The 25886-nt window shown below is 38.1% G+C and overlaps 1 protein-coding gene and 1 non-coding gene across 3 annotated transcripts in view; both read right to left on the reverse strand.

The window, feature by feature from the left end:
- Window positions 1–219: 219 nt before the first annotated feature.
- Window positions 220–25886, reverse strand: part of CCAR1 (cell division cycle and apoptosis regulator 1) — a 43417-nt gene continuing 17750 nt past the window's right edge. For both annotated transcript variants that reach the window (XM_024198114.2, XM_024198113.2), the window contains exons 9-25: window positions 24632–24761; window positions 24185–24346; window positions 22984–23209; window positions 19738–19851; window positions 18387–18553; window positions 17430–17640; window positions 16544–16627; window positions 15457–15642; window positions 12934–13125; window positions 9979–10212; window positions 9499–9610; window positions 7855–7937; window positions 6432–6578; window positions 6004–6124; window positions 4947–5132; window positions 4133–4338; window positions 220–1056 (exon numbers count right to left, since the gene is read on the reverse strand). In XM_024198114.2, coding sequence (XP_024053882.1) covers window positions 997–1056; window positions 4133–4338; window positions 4947–5132; window positions 6004–6124; window positions 6432–6578; window positions 7855–7937; window positions 9499–9610; window positions 9979–10212; window positions 12934–13125; window positions 15457–15642; window positions 16544–16627; window positions 17430–17640; window positions 18387–18553; window positions 19738–19851; window positions 22984–23209; window positions 24185–24346; window positions 24632–24761 — 2621 coding nt within the window. In that variant the 3' untranslated portion in view covers window positions 220–996. The remainder of the gene's footprint in view (window positions 1057–4132; window positions 4339–4946; window positions 5133–6003; window positions 6125–6431; window positions 6579–7854; window positions 7938–9498; window positions 9611–9978; window positions 10213–12933; window positions 13126–15456; window positions 15643–16543; window positions 16628–17429; window positions 17641–18386; window positions 18554–19737; window positions 19852–22983; window positions 23210–24184; window positions 24347–24631; window positions 24762–25886) is intronic.
- Window positions 18728–18790, reverse strand: LOC112105391. The gene has a single exon (XR_002908008.1). It is a non-coding gene; the product is annotated as a small nucleolar RNA SNORD98 (small nucleolar RNA).

Genomic DNA, 25886 nt, shown 5'->3' on the forward strand with positions numbered 1-25886 from the left:
CACACACACACACACACACACACACACACACACACACACACACACACCCATCAAAACAAAAACTGTCCTGCCCCTTATAATTTAATATTCTTCGGGAGGGCTGTTTCAATCTTAGAAGGAATTACACAAGCTACGAAAGAAGTCAAATTCAATTAAAGGAGACAATTTAAAATGGTAGCATTTTCTCCAGGTAAAGCAATTATATGACATCCACTGGCCTGGTATCCAACCATACATTTTAATACACCGCATTTGTTATTTAAAAAGTAGCATATATATCAATCCAGAAATAAGAACAGTTAAAGGAACACAAATGACGTACATTAAAACAGGCCTGTATATTTTCATATAAATCCCACAGCCCTACCAACACTGTAGAGGGTTTCTATTGCTTTCTTAATTCATCTGAACTACTATATATTGTGAGGCTTTTAATAGGAGCAGCCTTGGGGGAGAAAATTACAATTGGAAGGGAAAAGAAAGTTATGACAAGTAAAAAAATTCAAGCATTTTTTTAAAAAAAATCTTTACTTGCAAAATTAAGCCGCATGCTATTGTATGATTTATATTTGAATTTAAAAAGACTAATTAGACAAATAAAAATTAAACCCTAAAAATGGCAATTCTATAAATAATGAACATTTTGATTTCACTAGACTTTAATGAAAAACCATTTGGTAATTAAATACTTACTACTGTCCATTAAGTTGATGAACTTTATTAGGGTTAAAACTATAACAAAGTTCATCCTAAAACATTTTGCAATGCAAAATTATTTTCTCTCAAGGAGTGTCTAAATAAATTGAATGCTATGAATTACAAGCAATCTTCAGAAGCTGACTCACATTCATAAAACTTTATACATCTTTTTAGAACTAAGAAATTTATACTACTAAAAAAAAAACAAAAATCAAACATGCATCACTTCCATACACTCTGATACCATGATTTATATTACATTATGTAACACCTTTCTTCTAAACAGCAGCAGTTTTATCATACATTTGCTCCATTTTCTTTGGATTTTTGATCTTTATCTTCATTCTTTACAATATCCTATAAAAAGGGGAGAAAAGGCAGTAGCGTAAGTTCTGTTAGCAGTATCCCTAAACTAAGCTGGAAACCAATTTAAAGGGCCTATAAACTTAAAATGAAAACAAGGTACACTGTTTTAACTTGTTAAAATATCAGGTGTGTTTTATGAAAACTATTATTTCTAAGCTGCAACACAATTCCTTCCTGAAAAATTAAGGGCCCACAGATTAAGCTAGGCACAAAACTAGGAATATTTAAATTACCTGTTTTATATTCCCATGGATTTTTTCTTTTTTTTAAGAAACCAAAAACATCTAGAGCAGGGGTTGGCACGCGGCTCACCAGGGTAAGCACGCTGGCGGGCCGGGCCAGTTTATTTACCTGCTGACGCGACAGGTTCGGCTGATCGAGGCCCCCACTGGCCACGGTTCGCCGTCCCGGGCCAATGGGGGTGGCGGGAAGCGGCGTGGGATGTGCTGGCCGCGGCTTCCCGCCGCCCCCATTGGCCCGGGACGGCAAACCGCGGCCAGTGGGGGCCGCGATCGGACGAACCTGCCGCGTCAGCTGGTAAATAAACTGGCCCGGTCCGCCAGGGTGCTTACCCTGGCGAGCCGCGTGCCAAACGTTGCCGACCCCTGATCTAGAGTGCAATGTTTTGCAGCCCAAACCGTGTTACCACATGCCAGTATATGAGAATCTGAAAGTGAAACTGACTAAATTGGCTTGTTTATTTTCATTGTTCAAAATAAGTAAAATGTAAAAACTAAACAAACATGAACAGTAAAAAGCAAATTGGCTTCTTAAAATTCAGTTTTAATGATCTAAGATGCTGTTTTTAACACGTTAATTACATTTAAAAAATAACTTTCTTTAAATGACTGGGTCCATTCAGTTACTGATCATCTTCCTCATGTGCAAGTAGTACTCTTGAGGGCATTCTGCGCCAAAAAATTAAAAATTCTGTACCAAAAAACTAAAATTTGTGTGCACAATATTTTAAAATTCTGCACATTTTATTTGTCAAATAAGTGTGTAGGCTCCAGCATGGCATTGGGGAGCACAGGCCACTGACTGCACAGAGGTGGGAGATCACTGTGCAGCTCCCCCACCCCAGACACTGACTCAGCAGTGAGGCTGCACCCAACCCTGACAGAACAAGGACTGGGCTGCCCCAGAAACACCCCTCCCCCATGCCATATGCACCAGGTGTGGGCTGGCAGGCTCAGCAAGGCAGGATTCAAGTGTGGAGGGGCTTAGCATGGGGGGATCCAGGTGGGGGTTGAGAGGGTTCTGTGTGGGGCAATCTGGGTGCTGGCAGCTCAGTGGGGGATCTGGGTGCAGGAGGGCTCTGGATGCACAGGGGCTTGTTGGGGGGCTCTGGGTGCAATGGTAATGGGACTCTAACGGGGGTCCAGGTGAAAGTGGTTGGAGATCAGCATGGGGGGGTCTGGATGTGTGTGTGGGGGGGAGAGAGCTCAGCAGAGGTGTCTGGGTGTGGAGGGCTCAGTGGGGTGGGGATCCAGGTGCAGCTGATTGGCCTCAGTGGGGTAGGGATCTGGGTGTGGGTGGCTCATCGGGGCGGTGCAGGGGGAGTGGGGCTCATCGGGGTGGGGGGTGTTCTGAGTGCAGGGAGGTGAGGATCGGCGGGAGTGTCTGGATATGAGGGGGTCTGGATGAACAGGGGTTGGGTGGGTGGGGGAGTAGCTCCCTGTATAGGAATCCCTCCCCCTGCAGCTGAGGCGCGATGGGTGCAGGAAGCGGAGGTGGGGGGGGGGGAGAGTTTGCAGAGCTTCCTGCAGCTAGGGGAGAAATCTGGGGATGGGTCTGACCCAGCCCCAGATGCCATGCAGGGGAAGAGGAAGTCCCATCCTCTCCAGCCAGGACTAGCAGCTGAGCCTGGCGCAGGGTAGGGAGCCAGGTCTTCCCCAGTTCCACCCCCTGCCTCAGTGATTTACCTCTCTGCTGGCTGCCCTGGGCACCTAAAAGTGCTGGGGAGGGTCGCATGACCACTCTTGTGGCTTCCCCCTTTGCTTCCCCATCAAAAAGTCATTTTTCTGCAGGGACGCAAAGAAATCTGCAGGGGGCATAAATCATGTGTAGTGGTGCAGGATTCCCCCAGGAGTAAAGTAGGAGATTCAGAGGTCAACACCACATCTAAGTAGCAGCTTCTGTGAGCTCTCCCACAGAGACATTGCTCTGGTGAAAATAAATTATGGAGAAACTACCATCTCTTCATGGATAAAGTTGAAGCTAGCTTTCCTTTATAAGTCTGACTTTGTCCATTGCCCTCATCTTCAAAACTACAATTCTCCTGAAATGTCACTTATATGATTTTATGGTAGATTAGAATTTTTCTGGTAAATCAAACAAATCTGGCATGTTTCCTAATCTTTATTTGTTAATGGACCCTTCCAAGATGCCATATGGTGTCACTGAATCAATGTATAGCTGAAAGCAAGGAACTTTTGAGTTCTAACATCACCACTGCCACTAAGTGTCAGCAATAGCCTACATTTATTCAGGCATTATAAACATCCCAGTCAAGTAGATAAATAATATCACTCCAATTATAAATAAAGTGAAACTGATGCTTACATATGTAAGCTATTTGTCCAAGGCCACAAAGGAAGTTATTGTCACAAACAGGATTAGACTCCAGGCCTCCTGACACCCAAAGTTCTAGGCCTTATTCACCACACCAGAATGCCTCCCATGCAAGTCTCTGGAAATACTCTACCTACCTACATCACAAGGATTCCCATATGATCCTTTTGCTCAACATAGGATTTAAGGTGGTATATGGGACAGATTTCAACCAGTGGGTGATATGAAGGCAGAATTACTGTGGTTTTAGACACCTGAACTGTTACTTTTCATAGATAAGGTTACACCTTAAAATAGTTTCCTGGTTTTCAGATTTGTTTTTAAAAACTACACCACTCTATTAATATTTCTTTCCCTTAAATGACCAATATGTATTTAACTTAACTACAGATTAATATGTACATTGTCTGGGAATATTCTGAAAACTCATTTTAAAATAGCTTAATTTATAAAGTGATTACATACAATAACTAAAGAGTTTCAAGATTCTAACCTTTTTAAGAACGCTGTGTATTTCATCCATAACAGTGGCTAAATTTTTGATTGTCTTATTCAGCTGCCCCTCAAATTGCAAATTGGTATCTTCTGAGGTCTTCAAATTCTCTTGTAGTTGGTTTAGGTCCTTTTTTACTTCTTTAAGCTCTCCAGACAGGCTTTTGTTAGAATTCTCCAAATGTAATATGGTTTTTTCATCTTCATCTGGGGAAAAAAAGAAAGAAAAAAAACCAAGCTCAAGTCACCTCAAATACCTTATACTATGCCTCTTACCATTTCTTTCTGCATCCTAGAAAAAAACATTAGTACAAAATTTTTAAAAGATAGTATTAAGCATTAGCACTAATAAAATGTGATAATTAATATTTAAGCTCCTTGCAGTTTGAGAAGTAAAATAATCTGTTATACTGCTCCACATGGGGCATTAAATAATTCACTCCCCAGAAAAAGTACTCAGGTAAAATAACCTGATTTTTTATGCAATTCAATATTGAACTCTGAGCTTGCTTGTTCTTTGTATGATATGGATTTGCATTTAATTTGACCAGAAAAGGCAAACACCACAAAGGACTAACATGGCTAACAATGGTACTCCAACCTATTTGATTGGCCAATCAAAAGTGTTAGCTGTGCAAGTTCAAAGTGTGTGAGAGAAATAGGTGAAAATAGAATTTAATAATGCATAACTGTTTTATAACACCGGGTCATAAACAAAACTCTAGAATGTTTGAGTCTTATCTACTGTATATGCAGTATTTTATAATAAACATTTCAGAACAATCATGGTATATCTTCAAAGTACATTCTCAAACCTGTTTTCTCTTCCAGCAACTGAAGTTTTTGTTCTATTTCAGCCCGCACTCTTTCACTCTTCTCTAGTTTCTGCAACAGGCTCCCTACATCCACCATAGCTCCATTGTACACAATTAGGCCAACATTTTCTTCTGTCCCCTTAGATTCCTGTTTTATAGTAGGGGATGGTAGCAGCAATCTGTTTCCTAAAATAAATTAAGTAATGTTACAAAATATGTAAAACCATTAAAATTATGTTAGTTTTCAACTGACCAGAATACTAAGAATGACAAAACTCGAACCTTCTGCCATGTGTTCAAAACCTTCTAAAAAGACCAAAATCTTAAATATTTGAGAACCAAGGTGCTCTTTGCATATGTGAGGGAGGAGATAAAAAGCAGGTAGAGTCAGGTGGGAGGCCTGAAAAGAGCAAATGACGCTTGCATAACATTCTTCCCATCCTCCTTTTATTGAAGGATGGCTGCATGAATTGGACTCCATGCTAAGGGAGAGGGGTAGAGTGGCTGCCCTTTGTGGGGAATGATACTGCAAACACGTTCCCCACAGGTAAGTAATCCTGATAATCAGCAAGCTCATCTACTTTCCCATTCCAATATACGGGGTTTGCACAATAAACACAGCAGGGAGCATGGGGAGCCAGAAGCCCTGGGTTCTGCAAACTGTGCAAGATCAATGTAGACTTCACAAGATCTGCTGGTTTGAAGGGCTGAACTTGTAACTTTTTCAAGGGAATACATATTTTATCCATTCTTATCTCCATAATACAGCAGTGATTTTTAGGTGAAGTTTTGCAACCAGGCAAATTAGTACTAACTACCTAACACAGAGATCCCCAAACTTTTTTGTGCCTCCCCCGTACCCCTGTCTATGCCCCCTGCCCCGCCAGCCACAGTTGGGAGCCAGGGGTGGGGCGAGAAGCAGACCTGGGGTAGAGTGGAGCTGGGTGACACTCCCTCCCCGCCCCTGTGGGCTAGCCCGGATCCCACCACACCCCTCTGAAACATTTCTCTGTACCCCCCCCCCAGGGGCATGCCCCACAGTTTGGGGATCACTGACCTAACATATCTTCCTGCAGGGCTTCAGACTCTTCCTGATTTTCTTCATCTTTTGAGGTATCAGTTAATCTTCTGTAAAAGCAAGATTCTCGAAGTACTACCTTATTAAGTAGTTTCTTAACCTAAAATATAGCAAAGGAGATCAATATTATGTTAGTTTGTTGAATAATGCTATGATAATAGTTTCATATATTTAGAATAGTACTTTTAAAAGAAATATTTGATTTAAAATATTAAATTAAGTGATTGCATTAAAATGCAAAAAAGCCTACTGACTGCAACTTTAAACAAGTCAGGGAAAAAATAATATTTATAACAGCACTAGCTTGCCCACAATGAATATGAAACAACCTTTAAATATATTATATACTCTTTCTGCAGAATTCCTGCCTCATTGCAAAACATTTCTATATAATTATAAAACAGAACCTGAGCACGTGAAAGATGTAGTCCAAGTGTATATAGTATCTCCTCCATGTCCTTTTCAAGAAGGTATCCACAATGACTTTGATCAAAATAAACGAAAGCCATCAGAAGATCCCTGTTAACTGTAATCATCTGTGTCTTATCTTTCTCCTATAGAGAATACATTGCATATTAATTAGTAAGTTACAATATCAGTGTTTACTATTCTTTATAAACAATGACTAGAGTGCTTGGATTAACAAGGTAGATTCCATCTACCAATTTTACCATTTACTTTATGAGTCAAGGTTACTACTATTGCCAGTATTACACACATTAGGCTCGTACGTATACTGTAGCTTTATTTAGTATGACCTCTCTCATACAAGCTATATCCAAAAGTTCTTAACAGAATTAAAGCACAGAAGACAGTTTTTTGTACATGGAAACAGGAAAATATTCTTTTTCCTTTTGCTTAGGCTACCATGGTTCTTATCAAATGACAAACATCCCTGCACCAATGGTATACAAGTGTGCTCATAGACAATGCCCCCTCAAAAACAATCTCAAATCTTTGAATTGACAATTATTTTCAAATTAGAATATCCATAACTATGATTAACGAACATTAGAATCACACAAGATCCTGGGATTGATCTGCAGTTCTGCATGCAAGATTAATATTGTATTTACACCTCCTTAGCTTAAAAGGAGAAAAGGGGTATGATTAAAAATCTGTTTTACTTTCTGATTTTTGGTAAATAAATCCTAGATTCACTATGTTATGGTTAGTTTTCATTGTTCTGAACTTGGAATGTGAAGAAAAGCCATGGTTATTTCTGAGGAAGAGGCTCTTTTTGTGTAAGAGGAGACTTCCAAAAGGATTCCCGACATTTATATCCTAATATTTTGTTGCATTAAAAGAACATCTGATTTACTGAGACATGAACATGGAAACAGCCTCAAAAAAAGGAACCAATTTGGGATTAAATCACAGAAACCTCAAAGGGCCAAAAGAAACTTAAGTGGCATGAATGCATAGGCTGGGTTAGGCCACACTTCTTCCTACCCTCCTTAATAGACAGAGGCAATTTCACTGGATTTCTGCCTGCCTCAAATTAGTGCTTAAAGTCAGACCAGTTGTCTCTTATGGATGTGCAGGACTTACCCACAAGTCTTTCAAGCTAATTAGTATCCCACCTGAGAAAGTTTATTATGAGATAAAATTTTAAAATAACTTATGAGAATTTAGAAGAAAACATATTTAAAGTTAATCAGAAGCACTCCCCTCCAACTTATTTAGATGCAAAGTTTCAGGCTAAAAGGAAAGTTTTTGAGGGAAACAAACCAGTGAAAACAGATTTTAATAATAAAAATGAAGGAGCAACCTTAACTGGTACTACTTTAATATTAAGGCTATGTATAGTATAAAATATGCAGTAAGTACTTTATCTTTAGAAGATCTCTCTTTGCAATGTCGGTTTCCCTCTCTTCTATCATCTCGCTTGTTCATTTCCTCATCATCCCGGTCTAAAAAACAAAAGTGGCATTCAGCAAATTCAGAGTGAACTAAAGTCTAGAGCCACTATTTCAAATGCTTGTGTATGATTTTTAAAGAAAATACAGTTTGCACAAAAAAGTGATCAGATTACAACATTCTCTTCCTAAATATGAAATTGAAAGGTAAAATGTCATTTAGCAAGATTATAATTAAAATACAATTTTGTGGTTTTTCTTTTGGCCTACTTTGACACAATGCATTCAAATCTGTCAATTTTATCTTAATATATTTTTCAAATTTTCATACATAGGCTTGCTTTTCACATGGAAAGCTAGACGGAACATTAGATAAGCTAACTTTAATATAGTTCAAGCGCCACCATGTAAGTGAGTAAGAGCCACAGAAAGTCATGCAACTTCCTCTATTAAGGCTCAAGTGTCTCTGTATAAGGCAGTATCCTTATTTTTATAGTTTTGTTTCTCCTATTAGGAAAATCGTATTGCTTACTCTCTTGAATATTTTACATAATGAAAAATATCCCACCCACATAATCAAAATCATGCATCTAAAAAGTCTCCAAGATTCAAAAGTTATATCCTAATAATTAACCCAAATGAGAGAAAAGGGTAAGAAGAAAAGATAGATGTTTTACTGTAAGTTCATTTGGTTGTGACATTTAGGTTCTCAAAAAACGAGTTATTAAAAGCTTTTTAACAAACTGCTTTTTGTAAGGTAGGCAATATAGTACTAACAAAAATCTAAAATAGAAGGGAGAAAAGTTTGGGAAAAGCAGGGCTGGTTTAAGGTATACAGCACTGTAGATCTGTACCTTGGGCCCCAGTTCTTGGGAGCCATAGGATCACCTCCCAATCCAAGTTTTAATTTAAAAAAAAAAGAAAAGAAAAGAAAAGAAAAAAAGTTTTTCACTTTCGTTGTGGAATATGACCCAACTGTAAACTGCTGCAATGGTGTTTGCTCAAATCTGCTGACAGCCTGACACTAGCTCTGTGAAGTGTGAACTGTCCCTCATCTCAACTGGGTGTTCACTCCAAGACACACCAATCTGAGGGGCTCTGCCTACACCTCTCCAACAAAGAGGTGTATGTGGCAAGAGTACAGAACGTCCTTCCCATTTATCCTCTCCTGCATTGATGGGCAGGGGGGACAGAGGGCCACTGCTGCTGCTCCTGGAAAACGGAAGAGGTTTCATTCCACTGTTGCTGCTTCTTTGGGAGGAGATGGAACCAGAAGCCACAAGTCCAAGTGGGGGATGAAGTGATGCAGAGCCAAGGGGACCCTCTATTTTATGGTGTGCCAGAACCCCTGGATAGTGATAATTTGGCCCAGGAAAAAGCATAAAAACACAAGCCAACATTTTCAAACTTGGGTGCATAAAGTTAGGCACTTAATAGGGCTTCAATCCTGATTTTGACCACTCAGAATTACAACACAAACAGTAATATTAAAGTGTCTAATTATACTAATACTTTAACTTTATATTTTCTAATTCTAAAGCTCTCAAGTTCAAAAAACATATCCAGACACAATACAAAAGTTCTGAAGAAGTCAAAAAACTTTCACATAATATACCATCATCCTCATCTTCAGCATCTTCCGCTTCCATTGGATCATACTCTTCCTGATTATTGTCATCTTCAGTTTCTTCTTCATCTTTAGTATCATCTTTCCTTTTATCTTCCCTCTGTAATGAAAATGCCTAAAAATTAAGCAATCCAAAGCTGGGCAATAGCAAAATGAAAAAATCTCACCAGCATTAATTAAAAACCTTAATACACTACGTATGTTCATCCAAATTAGTATATCTAATGAATTTAAAACATTTGTACGACACAGCTGAGACACTCAGCTACAACAGTAGACACTTAAGAGAAAATGCATAATTGTAGAGTTCTTAACGGTTAAGAGCTACTGTATCTGAGCAATCTTGATCCAGACAAATTAATTAAACACAAAAACATGAAGTCCTGGAAATTGCAAAGTAAAACACAGTAAACTGATTATTGCTTATCCAAGCAACATCGTGTATTTTTACATAAACTAATTGCAGACCTTCCTCTCTTCTTTATCTTCCTTCTTATCTTTATCATCTCCAGATTTTCTCCTCTTAGGTTTTGGATCATCACTTTCATCATCTTTTTCTTCTTTTTTATCTTTTCTCTCCTCTTTTTTGCTCTTTTTATCTTTTTTGTCCTCTCTCTCTGGAAGGGATATCAGTGCTTTGTAGATTCTGACACCAAAATCCCTTTGAAGCATTTCATTGAATAGTTCTGCAAACAATGAAACCTGAATCAAAAAACATGAGAAAGAGCTGGTCAAGAGAGGTATGATATTCTTTTAAAAAATATAGTTATACTGTATTTGCATTTAAGTAACCGCATCACTGCTTCCTTATCAAAATTCGTATCACATTAATCGAAAACATGGCACTGTATCAGAGCAACATACTGTTTATCTAAAAAACCAAGTTTGTTTGAATATGGCCATCTGAAAAAGGAAAGTTAAAATTAAAAAACATTTTTTTTTAAATATATTGTAGCTCTCAGGTCCAAGATTAATTTTTATTTTGCTATACAAATGTAAACAAATACTTGCATAGTACTAGGAGGCAGATATTATGGACTTGTGTAGAACCAATGTGAATGAAATTGTTTTTATTTATTCACTGTACCATTGTAACTTCTGTCTACATTGTAACATTGTAACTTTTGTGCAATATTGTAACTCAAAACCCATTTTAAAATGCTAACTCCATTTTGTAGAAGGCTTGTGCTGCAGCCTCTATTTTTGCAAGCCATACTGTAATTTTATTAGTCTAGTTAAGATGTGTGAATGAGGTATGCATGGGTGATAGAATCAACCTCCAGCACCAGCCGGTCCTGATGAGATAAAGTTCAAATACCAATGGCTGAAGAACTAGACAACAGCCCTAACTCAAGCAAGAAGCATCCACCCTAAAAAGAAAAAAAAAACAGAAGGAAGATCAAAGCCAGGTCCCAGGCTGACAGTCACGCCTGCAATTGACGGGTGATCAAGCACCAAACCCAGAGGCCTCGTGACACAGCAAGACCTAGAGACTTTGAATCCAAACTAAAAGCCTATAAAAAAGGAAGGGTGAGATGAGAAACTTTGGGTAAGTTCTGCTATCAACATCAAGGAGCATCGTTGCGTGCCCGACAGAGACCCAGCCCCTCCTCGTGCTCAGCTTTCCTGGCCAGTTAGCTGCCAGGAGCTCCGATCCCAAGCTGCGAACTCAAACTACAATCAGGACCGGTAACTATCCAGCAGCTGCAGAACATTTTGGGTGTGGGTGTGGGTGTGTAAGCATTAAGGTATTTGCTAATAGTTACAGATTAATAATAAATGTGGCATCTTTGTCTTGACCCCTAAAACGATCCTGTGTAAGTTTGTGGGACAACACTTGTTATTGTAACAAATACTTAGGTTTAAGCTATACCAGTTCCTAAAGTTAAGAATGATGCAGAGCATAAGAACTTGGGGGGGGTGGGGTGGAGAGGAGAGAACGTGGAGAGGGAATCAAGAAACTGTGCATAATTAAAAACAAGTTAATTGCAGAAAGCAAACTATTTCCACACAAAAATAAAAGGCAATACTGCCTTGCTGTATCAGAAGAAAACAGTACTGGCATTTAGAACATGTGAATAAAACTATTTTTAAAATGCAGATTTGCAAAGCATAACACTAAAATTAATACAAATCAAAAGCCATGAGCAAACAGTCAATTCACATATCTGCTTCACAGAAAGCCTATGTACATAATTTAAGTACTGTAAGATTGGCTACAGCTATTAATTTATTTTGACTAAAAAGCAGGCTTGTGAATTAGACCACATAGTAAGATGTGACTGAGTATTACAAAAAGGGGTTGTATGAAAACCTGTGCAAGGAAAATAGCACCAGTTAGCCAGTTAAAAATAGAAGCCTAAGGGGGGGGGGGGGGGGGGAAGAGAGAGAATCAAGATATATCAAGAACGTAAGGAAAATATCAGTAGACTTGACCTTGGAAAATGCTCAAAGGGGAAAGCAGAGACCTGGTAATTATAAACCAGTGAGTTTGAGGTATGATGGAGGAATACTGGAAAAGGAAAAACAAAATAGTCTAAAGAGGTTTGCAAATGGATAGTGCATGTGGCAAACACTATGGTGATCTAAAGATGTCAAAATATTAGTTAGATATCCTAGTAAAGCAATTAAGTACGAATTCTGAGCCAAGAGTATGTTAATTAAAATACTACACATATGTAAACAAAGTGTAATAACAGATGTCTGAACATGATGCTTGGCATTTAAATAAAACCAATACAATATTTAACAAGTTATCAAAATGTGGTATCTGAAATACCAAGGTATTTCTATACACCAAGAGGAATAGCTACAGTACCTATGAGAGTAACTAGCATAGACAATCATGTAAGTTCCATGAACTGCTTATGTATTAATATGCAAGACATAATATTCTGAACATGTAATGTGTTAACATGTCTTGTCATATCAATACGCAAGATATTCATGAGTACAGAAAAAACACCCAATTGGCCTTACAGCCTCAGGAAAAATTCCCTTTGAGAGCGAGAGAGAGCGCACGCGCGCCTGAGTGTTTCTTTAGAATTTATAGAGCAGTCATACTGCAGTGATAAATGTGGTATCAATACCTACACAGTTTTTCCAAGTATGGACCAAGGATTAAACTTCACTTGAAATTTGTGTTTTTACACTAGTACCTTAATATTTAGAATTTCAGGCTATAGATGCTAACATGAAAATAAGGATTCAGTTGTAGTAGTAAGTTATAGCAGAATTTGAATAATATATTATGTAATCCTTTCACTGCAACAGAAATACAGAGTCTAAGAACTATTGCATTTAAAAGTACTTATTCAAATATTTGGTGTGAAAAGTTGGTATTTCTCAGTACAACATCCATACATTGAACTCACTAAAATTGCATTTCATTATGCTGTACTAGATACAAAGTAAACAAATTACCTCAAAAGAATGCTCTTTGTTATCCTCCAACCTGTAATCCAGAAGAACACTAAGAGACATAATACTACAATCAAATTTTCCACTTTTTGCTGCCCAGTTAGGATGTACAATGATTGCTGGTTCATCAGGCAAGATGTATCGTCTCTCTCGTCGTTGACGCTCCATTTCTTCCTGACGTTTCCTTTCTTCTTCCTAAAAAATAAAAACATTTTAGAGATGAAATTTCAAACCATATATTAGCTTTAAATGAATGCTCACTGCTTTTCACAGAATGGATAGAAGGCTTCAGTGCTGGGAAATTTATTAACAGAGATTGTGGGCCAGTGGCTCCTAGAGAAAGTAGGGATGCTATCCGGTGTCATCCTCTGCTGTAGAAATCCTGTTAGGCAAGGCAATATTCCATAGGGTATGTGGGAGTACCAGATCCTCTGTAAGGAGCAACATACAAACCCTTATTAGCACACGGTGCTAACTGCAGCGTACTTGCTTGATAGCTGGAACGGGACCAAATTATGTCCCTTAGAGGTATGATATGCAAGCTGGCAAGTTAGCAGACATTCCCGGGGCTCTTTTGAGACCTTAAATTTCTTACATGAGAAGAGTAAAAGCTCCCTACACCACCTTCCCCCAGTGCATATAAGCAGCACAGATTTACCTTTAGATGGTAAGTGGTTGATTTTCATTTGGTTTTGTTTTTTTTAAGCAGAGTATCATGTTATATGCAATATCTCTAGATACAACTGCTACGGACTAAACAAAGATAAATAAAAATACCATTTTTTTAACGTGATTGCAGTAAATTTCATCTTGCAGCAAAAAGCACAGATTTTAGCTTTTTAACTGCTAAGCCAAGAACATAAAAGTTTTGCTGTTTAAAAATACTCAAGCAGTCTCTGCTTGCTTTTAAAAACAGTGCATTATTCAATGTTCCAAGAAACTATGTGATTGCTATATGAAGTTACTCATATTCAAGTTTGATTAACTTGGTTGTTAATATACTGTTTTCTGATTCAACCTAAAGGAAGGAAAAATACCAAACTCATCTCTGGGGAAACTGTCACTCAGCGCAGCATCAGTGGCCAGAGACATGCAACAAATATCCCTCGAAGCAGAAGGAACCAGCAAGGTTTTCAGGGCTGGCACTAAGGAAAAAGGAGTCATCTTCCAAACTGAGGAACAAGTCACTCACAGCACAAAGGTCTCCAACACCAAAGTACTCCCTGGAATTATGGTGCCTCATTGTTTTTTGGGAGTCAGCATTGGGTCTTGGGGGTAGAGACGATTCTTCGATGCTACACCATCTTTTCCAGAGCTGTAGTAAGAGGAACTGAGGCCCCTACCTAAGGAGGACTCAAATGAACCATCAGAGATGGGCCTATGGAAGACATACCACTGACCAATTCCCTTCTCAGAGCAGGCTTTTCATTAACAATGATGCCTGTGGCAGTGAGAGTTTCAGTTTTGGGCACTGAGGCAAGTCTTTGGCATCAAAGAAACAGGCAACTAGTTTTCTGGTGCTAACAGTTGCACTTTGGCATCTTTATAAAGTGTCTGGTGACAATGACATTCCACTTGGTCCTTCGCTTAAAGCATGATTTCAAATGTTTATGAAAAGGACAGACTTGAGCATTCAGCACTTAAGATCCACTTCAGTAGGAAGAGCTGAAACCATGTCTTTCTTACATGTTTTTTATTTGGCACCCATCCCTGAATTACCTTTGGCACCATGGCATAGAAGCAGGGCACAAGGAATAATGCACTAGGGAACTGCCTTCTGCCAGACATCAGTCATCGAGTTTTGTTGTTGGAATGGCCATCCCAGAGGAGCAGGAATGCTCACTCCTGGAAGCCAGATTTTTTTATTCAGATCAACTAGAGACACTCTGTGCAGCACCACGGGGAACAGAAAAAAACCTGAACAAAACTACATTGTGAATATGGAAACTACCACTATATTATATGATGAAAATTAAAAACTACTATGATTTAGCCAAAACTTAAAATTTAATTTTCAAGCCATAAGTCTGCCAATGGAAAGGAACCGAGGTAGTTGTGGTCCTGTAGCTTTTCATAGGATTAATTCTGAACGTTTTTCAAAATGGTTCACTGAAACTTGTAGCACCAGAAGTGCATACCTCATAAGAGGAAAAATGTGCAAAGCCAATATACTTGAACTCCCTGAGCCTCTTAACGTTAAAAAAAAGTTAAAATCTTACAAAGTAATTTATTCTTCCTGTTCCCCTCATTTTTTTTTTTAAATGGTCTGAATAACTTAACTCAGGCATATCTATTTTCAGTGAGTTTATATTTCTGAGTTGGGTTTACTGAGGTGAAAAGTTCAAACGACTTAGCTTAGACAAAGGTTTCATTACAAATCAGCAGTTCAAGTTAGAGCAAAAAAGCCTTTCCCGACCCAGACTCTCAATCTGGCTAGTGGAGAACTATAAAATCTTGATTTAACTATTTCCCTCTACTGCATTGCATAACATTTTTAAATTAAACCAAGTACATCTCAATACCAACCTCTTTGTCATCTTCAGATTTCCTATCCTCCTCCTCCTCATCCTCTTTTTCAGATTTCTCTAACTCCTTCTGTTCTTCTTTTTGTTCTTCTACTTTCAGTTGCTTTGTCAGTCGGGCTATCAGTTGGGATTTTAGTCCTTTAGAGCTAAGAGTACGACTTTCTAATTCCTTGCGAAGGTCATTTACCTAGTAAATAGAAGTTGTGTAAGTGGTACTGATGGGTGCCATAGCAATATACATAATCAATAATGCTGAAGTCAGAAATGCAAACATTACCTACAGTCTATTAGCTAATGAAATCCTTTTTCATCAACATTGGAACAAACTAAATATAAAAATATATTAATAGCAAAACACATTTTCTTGGTTTCTTGTTTCATCCCCCTGAAGCTCCTCCCTTTTCTAGAAGGTATTTTGGTAGCGGTAAGCAAGAAGTTGGAGATTTCATTTATTTATTTTTCACTATTATGTCTACTGTGGAGGGAGTTTTGTTTTATGATGTCTACTGGAGTATAGTTCTGTATATTGTTGAGCATCATATTTAATATGAGAGTTAAATTATGTAAGGGTCCAGAGGAAGTTGTAAGCATTACTTTTTATGTTTGTATACATCAAAATAGGTTATATAAATAAAATATTTCCATAGGAAACATGAATGAAGAACTTTATTTGTCTTCCTAAACTAACCTTCTTCTAAACACTGGAGAAGGAAATCTCACTTGAGTATAAGTATATAGGCCAGATTACTGTAGACTCTTCACTTTCAGTTAAATAAAATAAATCTAACTGATTTCTTTAAATTGTACACAGTTTGAAGACTTTCAATGAAATAGTTACGGCTCCTTTATTGTAATCAAAACAGACACTAACACAACTTATATATTCGGATATCATTAAAAGAGTTGTTTACCTATAAAATTAGGAAAGAAGATAAAACAGAAGCATTATTTAACTTCAAAAAAACTGCACTAGTTTTAAAAGTTTGAGCAAAGAAATGTATCACAACTTTGGCTCTTGATATCAATAACGTTCTTAAAAATAAAAATATACTGTATAATTAAAGAAACCTAAAATATTCAACAGTTACCTTCATTGTTTTTGGATCAAGTTTAGACCAGTGGGTAGGAGTAGAGATCTCTTTAGCTTCCCCATCATCCTTTTCCTCTTCATCCTGGCAAATAAAATTAAGAAATCATCATTCAGAAAGTTTAAGAGTAATTAATTTATTTTTTAAAATTCTGTTGCTGATCTGTGGCAAGGTCACAAATGTTTCAGACAGTCTTCTCCTAAAGTTATTGTTTAGACAAGTCCACATACACACATTCTACCACTTCATAAAACTGATCATAGTGCCACTCATCAGCCAATAAAAGCCAGATCTGTGAAACGCAAAAGGGTGATAAATAACACCACAAATAATGTCAGGGATACACAGACACTGCTGGTCTCCGCTAACCATACAGTGTGTGATCTTGCCCCAATTTTCAAACATCCATAGTCACTCTTGATTTAGTCAGACCTTTCAATATCCCAAGATGCTGATCAGCCACGTGGCCTGAAATTCAAGTGTTTCAGACTAATTCTTGTCCAATTTCAAATATCATAATTAGAACTAGCCACCAGAGAAAATTTAGAAATTTTAGAAAATGGCAAAATATTTAAGACTACTATTAGTACTGAATCTCACTCAACTGGTTCCAGATTCCAGCAACTAGTTTAAGATAAAAACAATGTTCTGCGCATCAAAAGCACAATTTACTTCCATTTATGGTATCAGCACACACATTAAAAGTTAGTATACTAGCTGAAATAAAAAAACCTTCACTATACTGCTGAAAGCTGGTTTACCAGTCATTGTTACCAGTTATGTTCCTCCTATGTATGTTTGTTGTGTAGTATGTGGTGTGCATTTTGTGCCTGTGTTCCTGTGCCTGTGAGAAGCAGAAATAGAAAAAGGGATTAGCGTTCAGTGCCTGTTCTCCATCAGCCTCCTTGCGTTCACCCTGAAGCTTCTCGACCAGCTGCTGCTTGTATCCTCGGGAGAGGGTTTCCCACTCTGAGCGGGTGGGAAGGCAATGCCAAACATCCGGGAAAAATAAAACCACTGTCTCCACATGAGCTGGAACTGTACGCCCCTTGTGGGTCTCCTCAGGGCGATGGTAGCGAATCTCTGCAAAACGGTACCTGTTGCAAGGGAAGAAGCATGTTGGAAAAAAAATTCTACAATACATTTTAAAGAGCCTAGTTCACTTGTAGCACATCAAGTAAAGAAACTTTGCTGCAAGAATCTGAGGTTTATCTAAAGAAAAAGTTATGGAAGCCATATTTTCTCTTTTGGCACATTTGTACAATGTATTGCAAGATAAAATGGAGACGAGTGAACAATATGCTGACTGATATAGGTAAACCGATGTACTTGCCAGTTTGTGTTAGGAAATATAATCCTCAATTAAAAGTAAAAGTTCAAACACTTAAATTTAGTGTTAAATAGAAACTTCATTCATAAATTGGTAAAACAGTGGTAAGTGTTAGACAACACAGGACAAATAAACTCATCAAGAAAAAATATGGCTATATAACCAACAGCTAATTATTTACAAAAGAATAATGAAATGAAGTTCTCTTGACGATCTTCTCCAGCTATGCATGAAATGGAAAATATTTTCAACAAACAACCATTACAAAATTACAGCATAACATGTACAAAATTCAGAATTTTTAATTAGTTCTTGAGGCATTATTGAACACATTTGGCACCAATCAACCTCTTGTTACAAAAGAGAACATCCCTTCAAAAGCAGTTTACCTGCACCACCACCGGCTGCTAATAAAGAAAAAATGGTTTAGGTTTTTAACAACAGTTCTGTCTAAGAATAAATCAGAAAACATTTATTTCTAGAATATATTCTGTTTTGGAGAACGGTACTTACCATTGTGTGCACACACTTAAGTCAATGCCTGTTAGAGCCTTGCAACAACGGATAGCAGTCTTAATCAGCACAGAGGGGTCCTTTTCTGGATCAGGTCCATCCAGTGATGGGGACCAGTGTCCTCCAATAGCCATAGCTTCATCTTTGCCTTTCATACCCACTAAAAACTGGATAAAAAAAGTCTCCTGAATGTTTCCCTGATAGGGAAAAACAGTTCCCCAAACTGTAAAAATAAGACTATAGGGTACACAGCGCATGAAATATACATCTAACTTTGAAATCCGTGAGTAGACTACAAATAATTATTCTGAAATCCAAAATTAAAAGTCTCAATCAAGAAAGAGTTCAGCTAATTTTTTTCCACAGCATTTCAGAAATGGAATAGGTTTAACACATCATTACTCATTCTTGATTTGCAAGACTTTCTATTCAAAAATTACTTTATGAGCACAGGATTATGCTGAGGAACATTAGTTTTGTAATATGGCAACATGCAGACAAACCTTTATGATAAAAGGTAAAAATAATGTCTCAATTCTAACAGAGATAAACAGATACTGCCTTATAAAAATGAGCTAGTAAAACAACTAATGACTGATATTTATACAGCAGACTTCATCCAAAAATCCCAAAGTGCATTACTGATTGATGTACAAATGATAAACTATGGGGTTCATTTGTCTACTGAAATGCAACCACATTTGAAGTACAAGCAGATGCCTTTAAATATCATCCAGCAACACTACATGACAGCTCATGATGGAAAGTAAGTATTGTACCTTCTTCAAATAAGACCATAAGAACAGCCATACTGGGTCAGACCAATGGTCCATCTAGCCCAGTATTCTGTCTTTCAACATTGGCCAATGCCAGATGCTTCAGAGGGAATGAACAGAACAGGGCAATTAGCAAGCCATCCAGTCCCACGGGGAGCAATCAAAGTTACCCAACTGCAATACAGATTGGACTCAGGGTCCAACATGCTTATTTATGGCAAAAAGGGCCATGGGAGTGTTTTAAAGACCACAGGCTCAAGCACCTCCATCAATTACTGAATAAAATAAGTATTTATAGTAACCAGAAATTTCATAGTACATTCTGCAACAACAGTGTGTTAATTCCAAGGATGTTTTTTAAATTTCAACTTGGATAGAAAAAAATATTTTTACTTAACTGTTGACCCAATTGGGTATTTTTCACCCCTGAGACTTGAAAGACATCGTAATGCTTGTGAAAAAGTATATTGCTAATTAGGCCTCTCTAGATATTTCAGTTTGAATACTCAAGTTTTAGACCTTTGTCCCACCAATTTGAATTCCCATGGTACCTCCTGCTGAAATACATTTTTTACCTTGACAAGTCTAGCAGGATGTTGAAATCCATCACGAAGTTCTTGTGGATCTTCAGCAAGGGCACATGATTTATGATAAAGATCTTCCATACTAGGACTAGCCATCAGCATCACCTGTTACAGAATCAGTTAATCCAGCCTTGTTAAGACATCCTAGAACAGTTGTAAAATACCCAAATCTTGCCAACACTTAACCCCCTTGAGTATTCCCATTGAAGTCAACGGGACTACTTGTGTGCAACAGTAAGAATGTGCATTGTATTTCCAGGACTGGGCCCTAAAGTAGCAAGTCAGAGTGACCCTACTACTTCTAATTTATTCTAATGACCTTTAAGACACCCAAAACAGAAAAGAAACACTGAGTCTGGTAGCAAGTTGTCTATATTAGTGTCAGCATATTTACTGTATATACGAAAGTACTGAGTTACTATGATATGTAATTAAGACACTATATTTGAAAAGGTAACTTGAAAACCTACTGTTTACTGAACACATTCACAAACTGTAGTATTATGCACTCAACGCCCTACACAGCGATGGGCATTGAGCACACTTCTGGTTTCAATCAGGATCTCAGTTTCTGAATACTGCCATAACATGATCTGTCGTCACATTTTGTTACAACTTGACCTAAGATACTAATAGCACCTCTCTTCTTTCAACCACTATTTAGTGTGGTTTTAACAAAAAACTTATTTCCTACACCAACATTAATTATGGAAACATAAGTTCATTAAGCTTGAAGCAAAGTTTCCACTATATTCCTGATTTTGACTCTCAGCCCTAACTTCACTAGAACCAAGTGAAATTTTAGACAGATTTTACACAGGGGTAGAACTTTTCTGGAAGTTTAAAGCAAATTAGACAAGGCTTTTTGGAAACACATGGATTAAAAGAGAAACTATTTTTCTTACAAAAATGTTACCACTTATAGCAACTCTAGAACAGACTGGTCTAGAAATTCCAGATTTGCTGTTATCTGCTAGCCTTAGAAGGGACTGGGACATCTGACTAGTTTTAGGGAAGACTGTTTACAAAACTTAGTTATTAAGATGTTTTAAATGTTTATTATGGTCCTGACGCAGAGTTTATGGACTCACAATGGTCCCAACATGTAGAATAGCTGTCCGAGAACTCAACTGAGAAGGGAGGTAGTCTAAGAGCAGTGGGAAAGAAATCACCATTACATGGGGAAAGGTAGGAAGGAAGCCATATGGGAGGGACCAGTCTAGAGAGAAAATGAAGTCCCATTTAGCTGTCTAGAGACCACTCCCTAATAAATACACTCAGTGCCCCACTCTCTCAACAGCTAGTTTTTTCCCTATGACAGGAAGAATGGGATGCAGGGATCGACATTTGGTGTGTGTGTGGTGGCGGGAGATGAGAGGTGCAGTCTATTCTGGGGACCAGAAGGAGAGAGGTCTCAAGATAAGCATCAGACTGACTGCCATCACTAAGACATTTTTAGGCAATCTTACAAACCTGAAGAAATTCTGAAGCAAAAAATATGATTAAGTTCATTATACACCTCTACCCCGATATAACGCTGTCATCGGGAGCCAAAAAATCTTAGCGCGTTATAGGTGAAACCGCATTATATCGAACTTGCTTTGATCCGCCGGAGTGTGCAGCCCCCCCCGGAGCACTGCTTTACCACGTTATATTCGAATTCGTGTTATATCGGGGTAGAGGTGTATTATATATTACAAGGTTTATAACCAGTTATTTATGGGAAAATCCTTTGAGAATGCTGTACTTCTCTGAAATCCCCCAGATTTTCAAACATTTGGAAATTCAAAGTTAAGTTTACATTTAAACACACCAAACAAGTACACAACTATGGAAAAGTACAACTAAGGCCATTCAATAGCCTAAATTCTACTTCTGTATCACTATTCAAAGAACAACTGATATGCAGGAAACCATCCTATCCTCAAACAGAGGGTATCTTAATTGCATCAGTGACTCAATATCACCTTACTCTTGCCTAGACTAATCATACTGCGAATTCTCCAGGTGTCTAACCTATTTGTCTCAAAATAAATGCAAAGCTCTTGAGAAAAATAGATGGCATTAAGGCTGTAAATATCTAAATGTAAGTATTTTGTCTGGTAACAGATAAATTGCAATCTCTTTAATTCAAAGATCTCAAAATGCTTTACAAGCATTAATTTCAACACACCCCCTCAGGTTGGCAGGCATCATAACACCCATTTTACAGATGAGAAACTGTGGCATAGAAAGGGGTTAAGTGACGTAACCAAGGTCATACAGTGGCAGAGCTGAAGACAGAACCCAGGGGCCAAAAGATAGAACTACTAAACCATCATCAACCATTATCCTACAGTTACTGATTATTTTAAACTTTAATTATCTGCAGGTCACCTTTAAGTTAGAAGATCTAGAAAACTGAAAACTAACATCCACTCAAACCTCAGTCAGTTTATTAAACTAAATATTAATACAGTAAAAACTTTTTAAACTGGCATGCTGGAGGAACGGGGGGGTGCCAGTACATTAAAAATGCCAGTTAATTCCAAGGGAGGGGTTTGGAGTACGCAGGGGGACGCCTTGAGGCAGGGGAGGGGGCTCGGGGTGCTGGATGGGGGGGCACTCACCTCTGGTGGCCCCCCGCAAGCGGCTCCCCGTCCCTGTTGCTCCTGGCGGAGGCATGACCAGGCGGCTCTGCAAGCAATGGGCTGGGAGCTGCAGAGTCAGCGCTTGAGGAGGGGGAACGGAGGCAGTGTGCCTGCAGAGCCGGGTGGTCGCGGTTTCGCCAGCAACAGCAGGGACAGGGAACAGCTTTCGGAGAACTGCCGAAGGTGAGTTCCCCCCCACATCCAGCACCCTGAGCCCCTCCCGGTCCCCAACAGCCTGCCCTAAGCCCCCTCCCAGACCCAAACTCCCTCCCAGAGCACACCCCGCAGCCCCTCCCACGCCAACCCTGCACCAACTGCACTATAAACCAGACTTTCAGTGCAGATCAGAAATGCTGGTTTATAGAGCTTGCCAGTTGGTGAAGTGCCGGATAAAAGAGCTTTTACTGTATTAGAGACAAGACTCAACTAAAAACATTTGAGCAGAGTGAAAAACTATTTGCTAGGGAAAGTAAATGTAAAGAGATGACAAAAACAATTAGAAAAATGTTACTCTGCAAGTGTATTCACAAGCTTCTCTCTGCCACCTTACCCCTTTTGTTTTCAAAAATTTCTAATGAAAAGTTAAACTATAAGGTGTCATACAAACCTTTGCGCTGTACAGGTGATCAGCATCTGGTGGATCAAGGACAGCAGTGTTTTTATCTAAAGGATCTACTTCTCTGTGTATTACATAAAAATTGCAGTAGTTCCCCAACTGAAATGGTCTTGACATAGGGAAAGCATCCACCCATGTAAACTGAGCATCAAAAAAGTCACTAGGGATGTACAAGTTTTGATAACGTCGTCTCAGTTCCATCATATCACAATTAGGGCTGAAATAACAAGAAAAATGTATTTTGAAAGGTACAATAACAAGGGATCGTAATCTGAAAATAATTAAGCACTAAGATGTTTGAAGGGTCACTTCACCTTGAATGGGTCCCTTAGAATATGTACTAACTACTTATGCTAAACAATCAGTTCAATCTTGTATTTAGCTGTGTATCTTTCCCAGACCCGAAGATGACATCTCTGTGTAGCTCGAAAGCTTGTCTCTTTCACCAACAGATGTTGGTCCAATAAAAGATATTACCCTCACCCACCTTGTCTCTCTACTAATCTGGGACCGACATGTCTACAACACTACATAAAGCTTTTGAGAAATATCCACCTGCACTAAGGGATGTGGCAATGCCCTATGCTAATACACATTTCGTGCACAAAAAATGGTATCTCAGTGTCAGTACTTTCTGATGGTTTCCACTTATAACTTCTTGGTTCTTGTAACTTCTTGTAAGTGGAACAAACTTATATTCACTGAAAAAATTCTTAAGAATCTACCCACACATTTGCTTATGAAGGATGGAGAAACCTACTTGACAGAAACCCATAAAGGATCAGCTCTATAGGAAGTATGCCCTGCCTACAATGACTAAAGCCACTGGAGGATGGTCTCATTGCACATCACTCAGGTCTACAGGTGACCCAAGTGAACAATCTGGTGTGCCTTTAATAGAGTAATTTCAGTAAGTGGAAAAAGTAAGCTAAACGTCTTCAAAAATCAAAAACATCCAAAAAATGTTGGGTTTGAGTCACACATGTGGCAAACAGCTTTCCAACATCTGTTACTGCTTTCTCTATGTAGTTTAGAAGCAAGCTGCTTATAATGTTTAAATTCAGGAAAAGTCCAAGGTAGTTGTTGGGGGTGTTTTTTTGAGCTAGCCTAGAGACGTGCATCTTACAATAATCTGTATTCATTTCTATATAAAAATGAACTTCAACAAAAAACTGATGGCCAATGAACATACCAGTCTAACGAAAACTTGGAAAACTGAACTGTGTAACGTGGGACAACACGCCGTGGTCTTCGAGGTGACCTTTCCCTCTCTCGCCGAGGTGATCTCTCTCTGGAGCGTTTTCTCTGGGGTGACCTCTCCCGTGACCTACGTCTCTCTCGTTCTCTTTCACGACTTAAAAAAATGTATATAAGATATGAACATTGCTCATTTTAGATGCAACAGCAAATTTTATGAAAATAGGCCTCTCACAGGTCAATAGTTCTACAAAGATACAATGCATTCAAACAACAAGAAGCATTTATATAGAACTTTTCATCTCCAAAACAAATTGATGGTACAGTCTATGAGTAAAGAAAGAATCAAATCTCTATCAGGACTAAGCTGCTCAACTATACTCAGAAAATTAAACATAACATTTGATGAACTCCATAAGCAGATGTGTCATCAACAACACACCTTCTGTCATCTTTTCTGTTAGGCATAGGGTCCCCTCTGTCATTCCTCCCTGAAAATCTGGATGGAGGGTCTAGTCTTCGTGCTGGTTGAGGCTGTGAAACTATACGGACAGGGGGCTGTAACAAACCAGCTAAAAAATAAAAACAATTTTTAGGATTTAAGCACAATTAAGAACCATTGCCTATTCTAAACTGTTATAAATATTGAATATTTTTAAATCATTCTAAAATTCACTTAATAGTATTTTGTCCACCAATAAGCCAATTGTAAAACAGCATATTTAATAGCTTAGTATTTCCAAAAACACCATTCTGATGCCTTTCTTCACTGTGTGAAATAGAAGGTACCTTAAAGCAAATTTTTAAATTTGTGCAGTAAATTTGAATGGCTTAATAGATGCTATTACAGTAATCACCTAAAAAACTTCCTGACAAAATCAATGGATTATTTAGGAAATATCTTCAACTCAACAGAATATATTCAGGTTTTGAAGCATATACTGGAAAAAAACAAATAAATTTCTATTGACCTTTCATTAGGGTTCTTCTCAAAAAAGCAAGTGGACAGTTGGATTTGTAGTTGCATTTATTTAACCCCATCTCCAAATAGTTTTGATAAAAAGATGTTCAAAAATAGTACACTTAACTGAAATATCATAACTTGGGAAAATATTCCTAAATATCGTGCCCTAATGGTACCTGCCAGAATACAGGTCGATATTTTATTCAGGAATCATTTCTGCTAAAATGGTGTTATAGGTTTTTCTTTCCTAATCTTTATCACTGGCAACATGTTTATGAAATCAATGCCTTTGTTTCATTGGAGTACTGCTTCTGCTACTTATTAGTCATATATCATCGTAATTATACTGGTGACATCACAACAATCTTCTTGGTAAATACAACGTTAAAGGATTATTTGCCCAGATGCAGAATAAGCAGAATGTAGCAAATACGTTAAAAAAGTTGTAAAACATGAGAATTCTCCTAACTTGAAAAACTAAGTTTTCCAGGACATTTCAGTGGATCTTTTAGAATTACATTCCAATTTGTACTTTGAATTGCATGATATTGTCGGTGAGAATAAATACTATTTTTACATTTTATGGAGGATGTGTTTTTAGATTATAAAACTAATCTCTAAATCACAGGAATTGCAGCAGTCCAGAGGAACTTCCCTTAGCAGGTTTTATTGAGGTACTACAGCTGAGTTCCACATAATGTATGGCTTTCTTCACATAACTCCATGTTTCAAC

Source organism: Terrapene carolina, unplaced genomic scaffold (assembly GCF_002925995.2).
Source record: "Terrapene carolina triunguis isolate 2854851 unplaced genomic scaffold, T_m_triunguis-2.0 Scaffold95, whole genome shotgun sequence".
NCBI lineage: Eukaryota > Metazoa > Chordata > Testudines > Emydidae > Terrapene > Terrapene triunguis.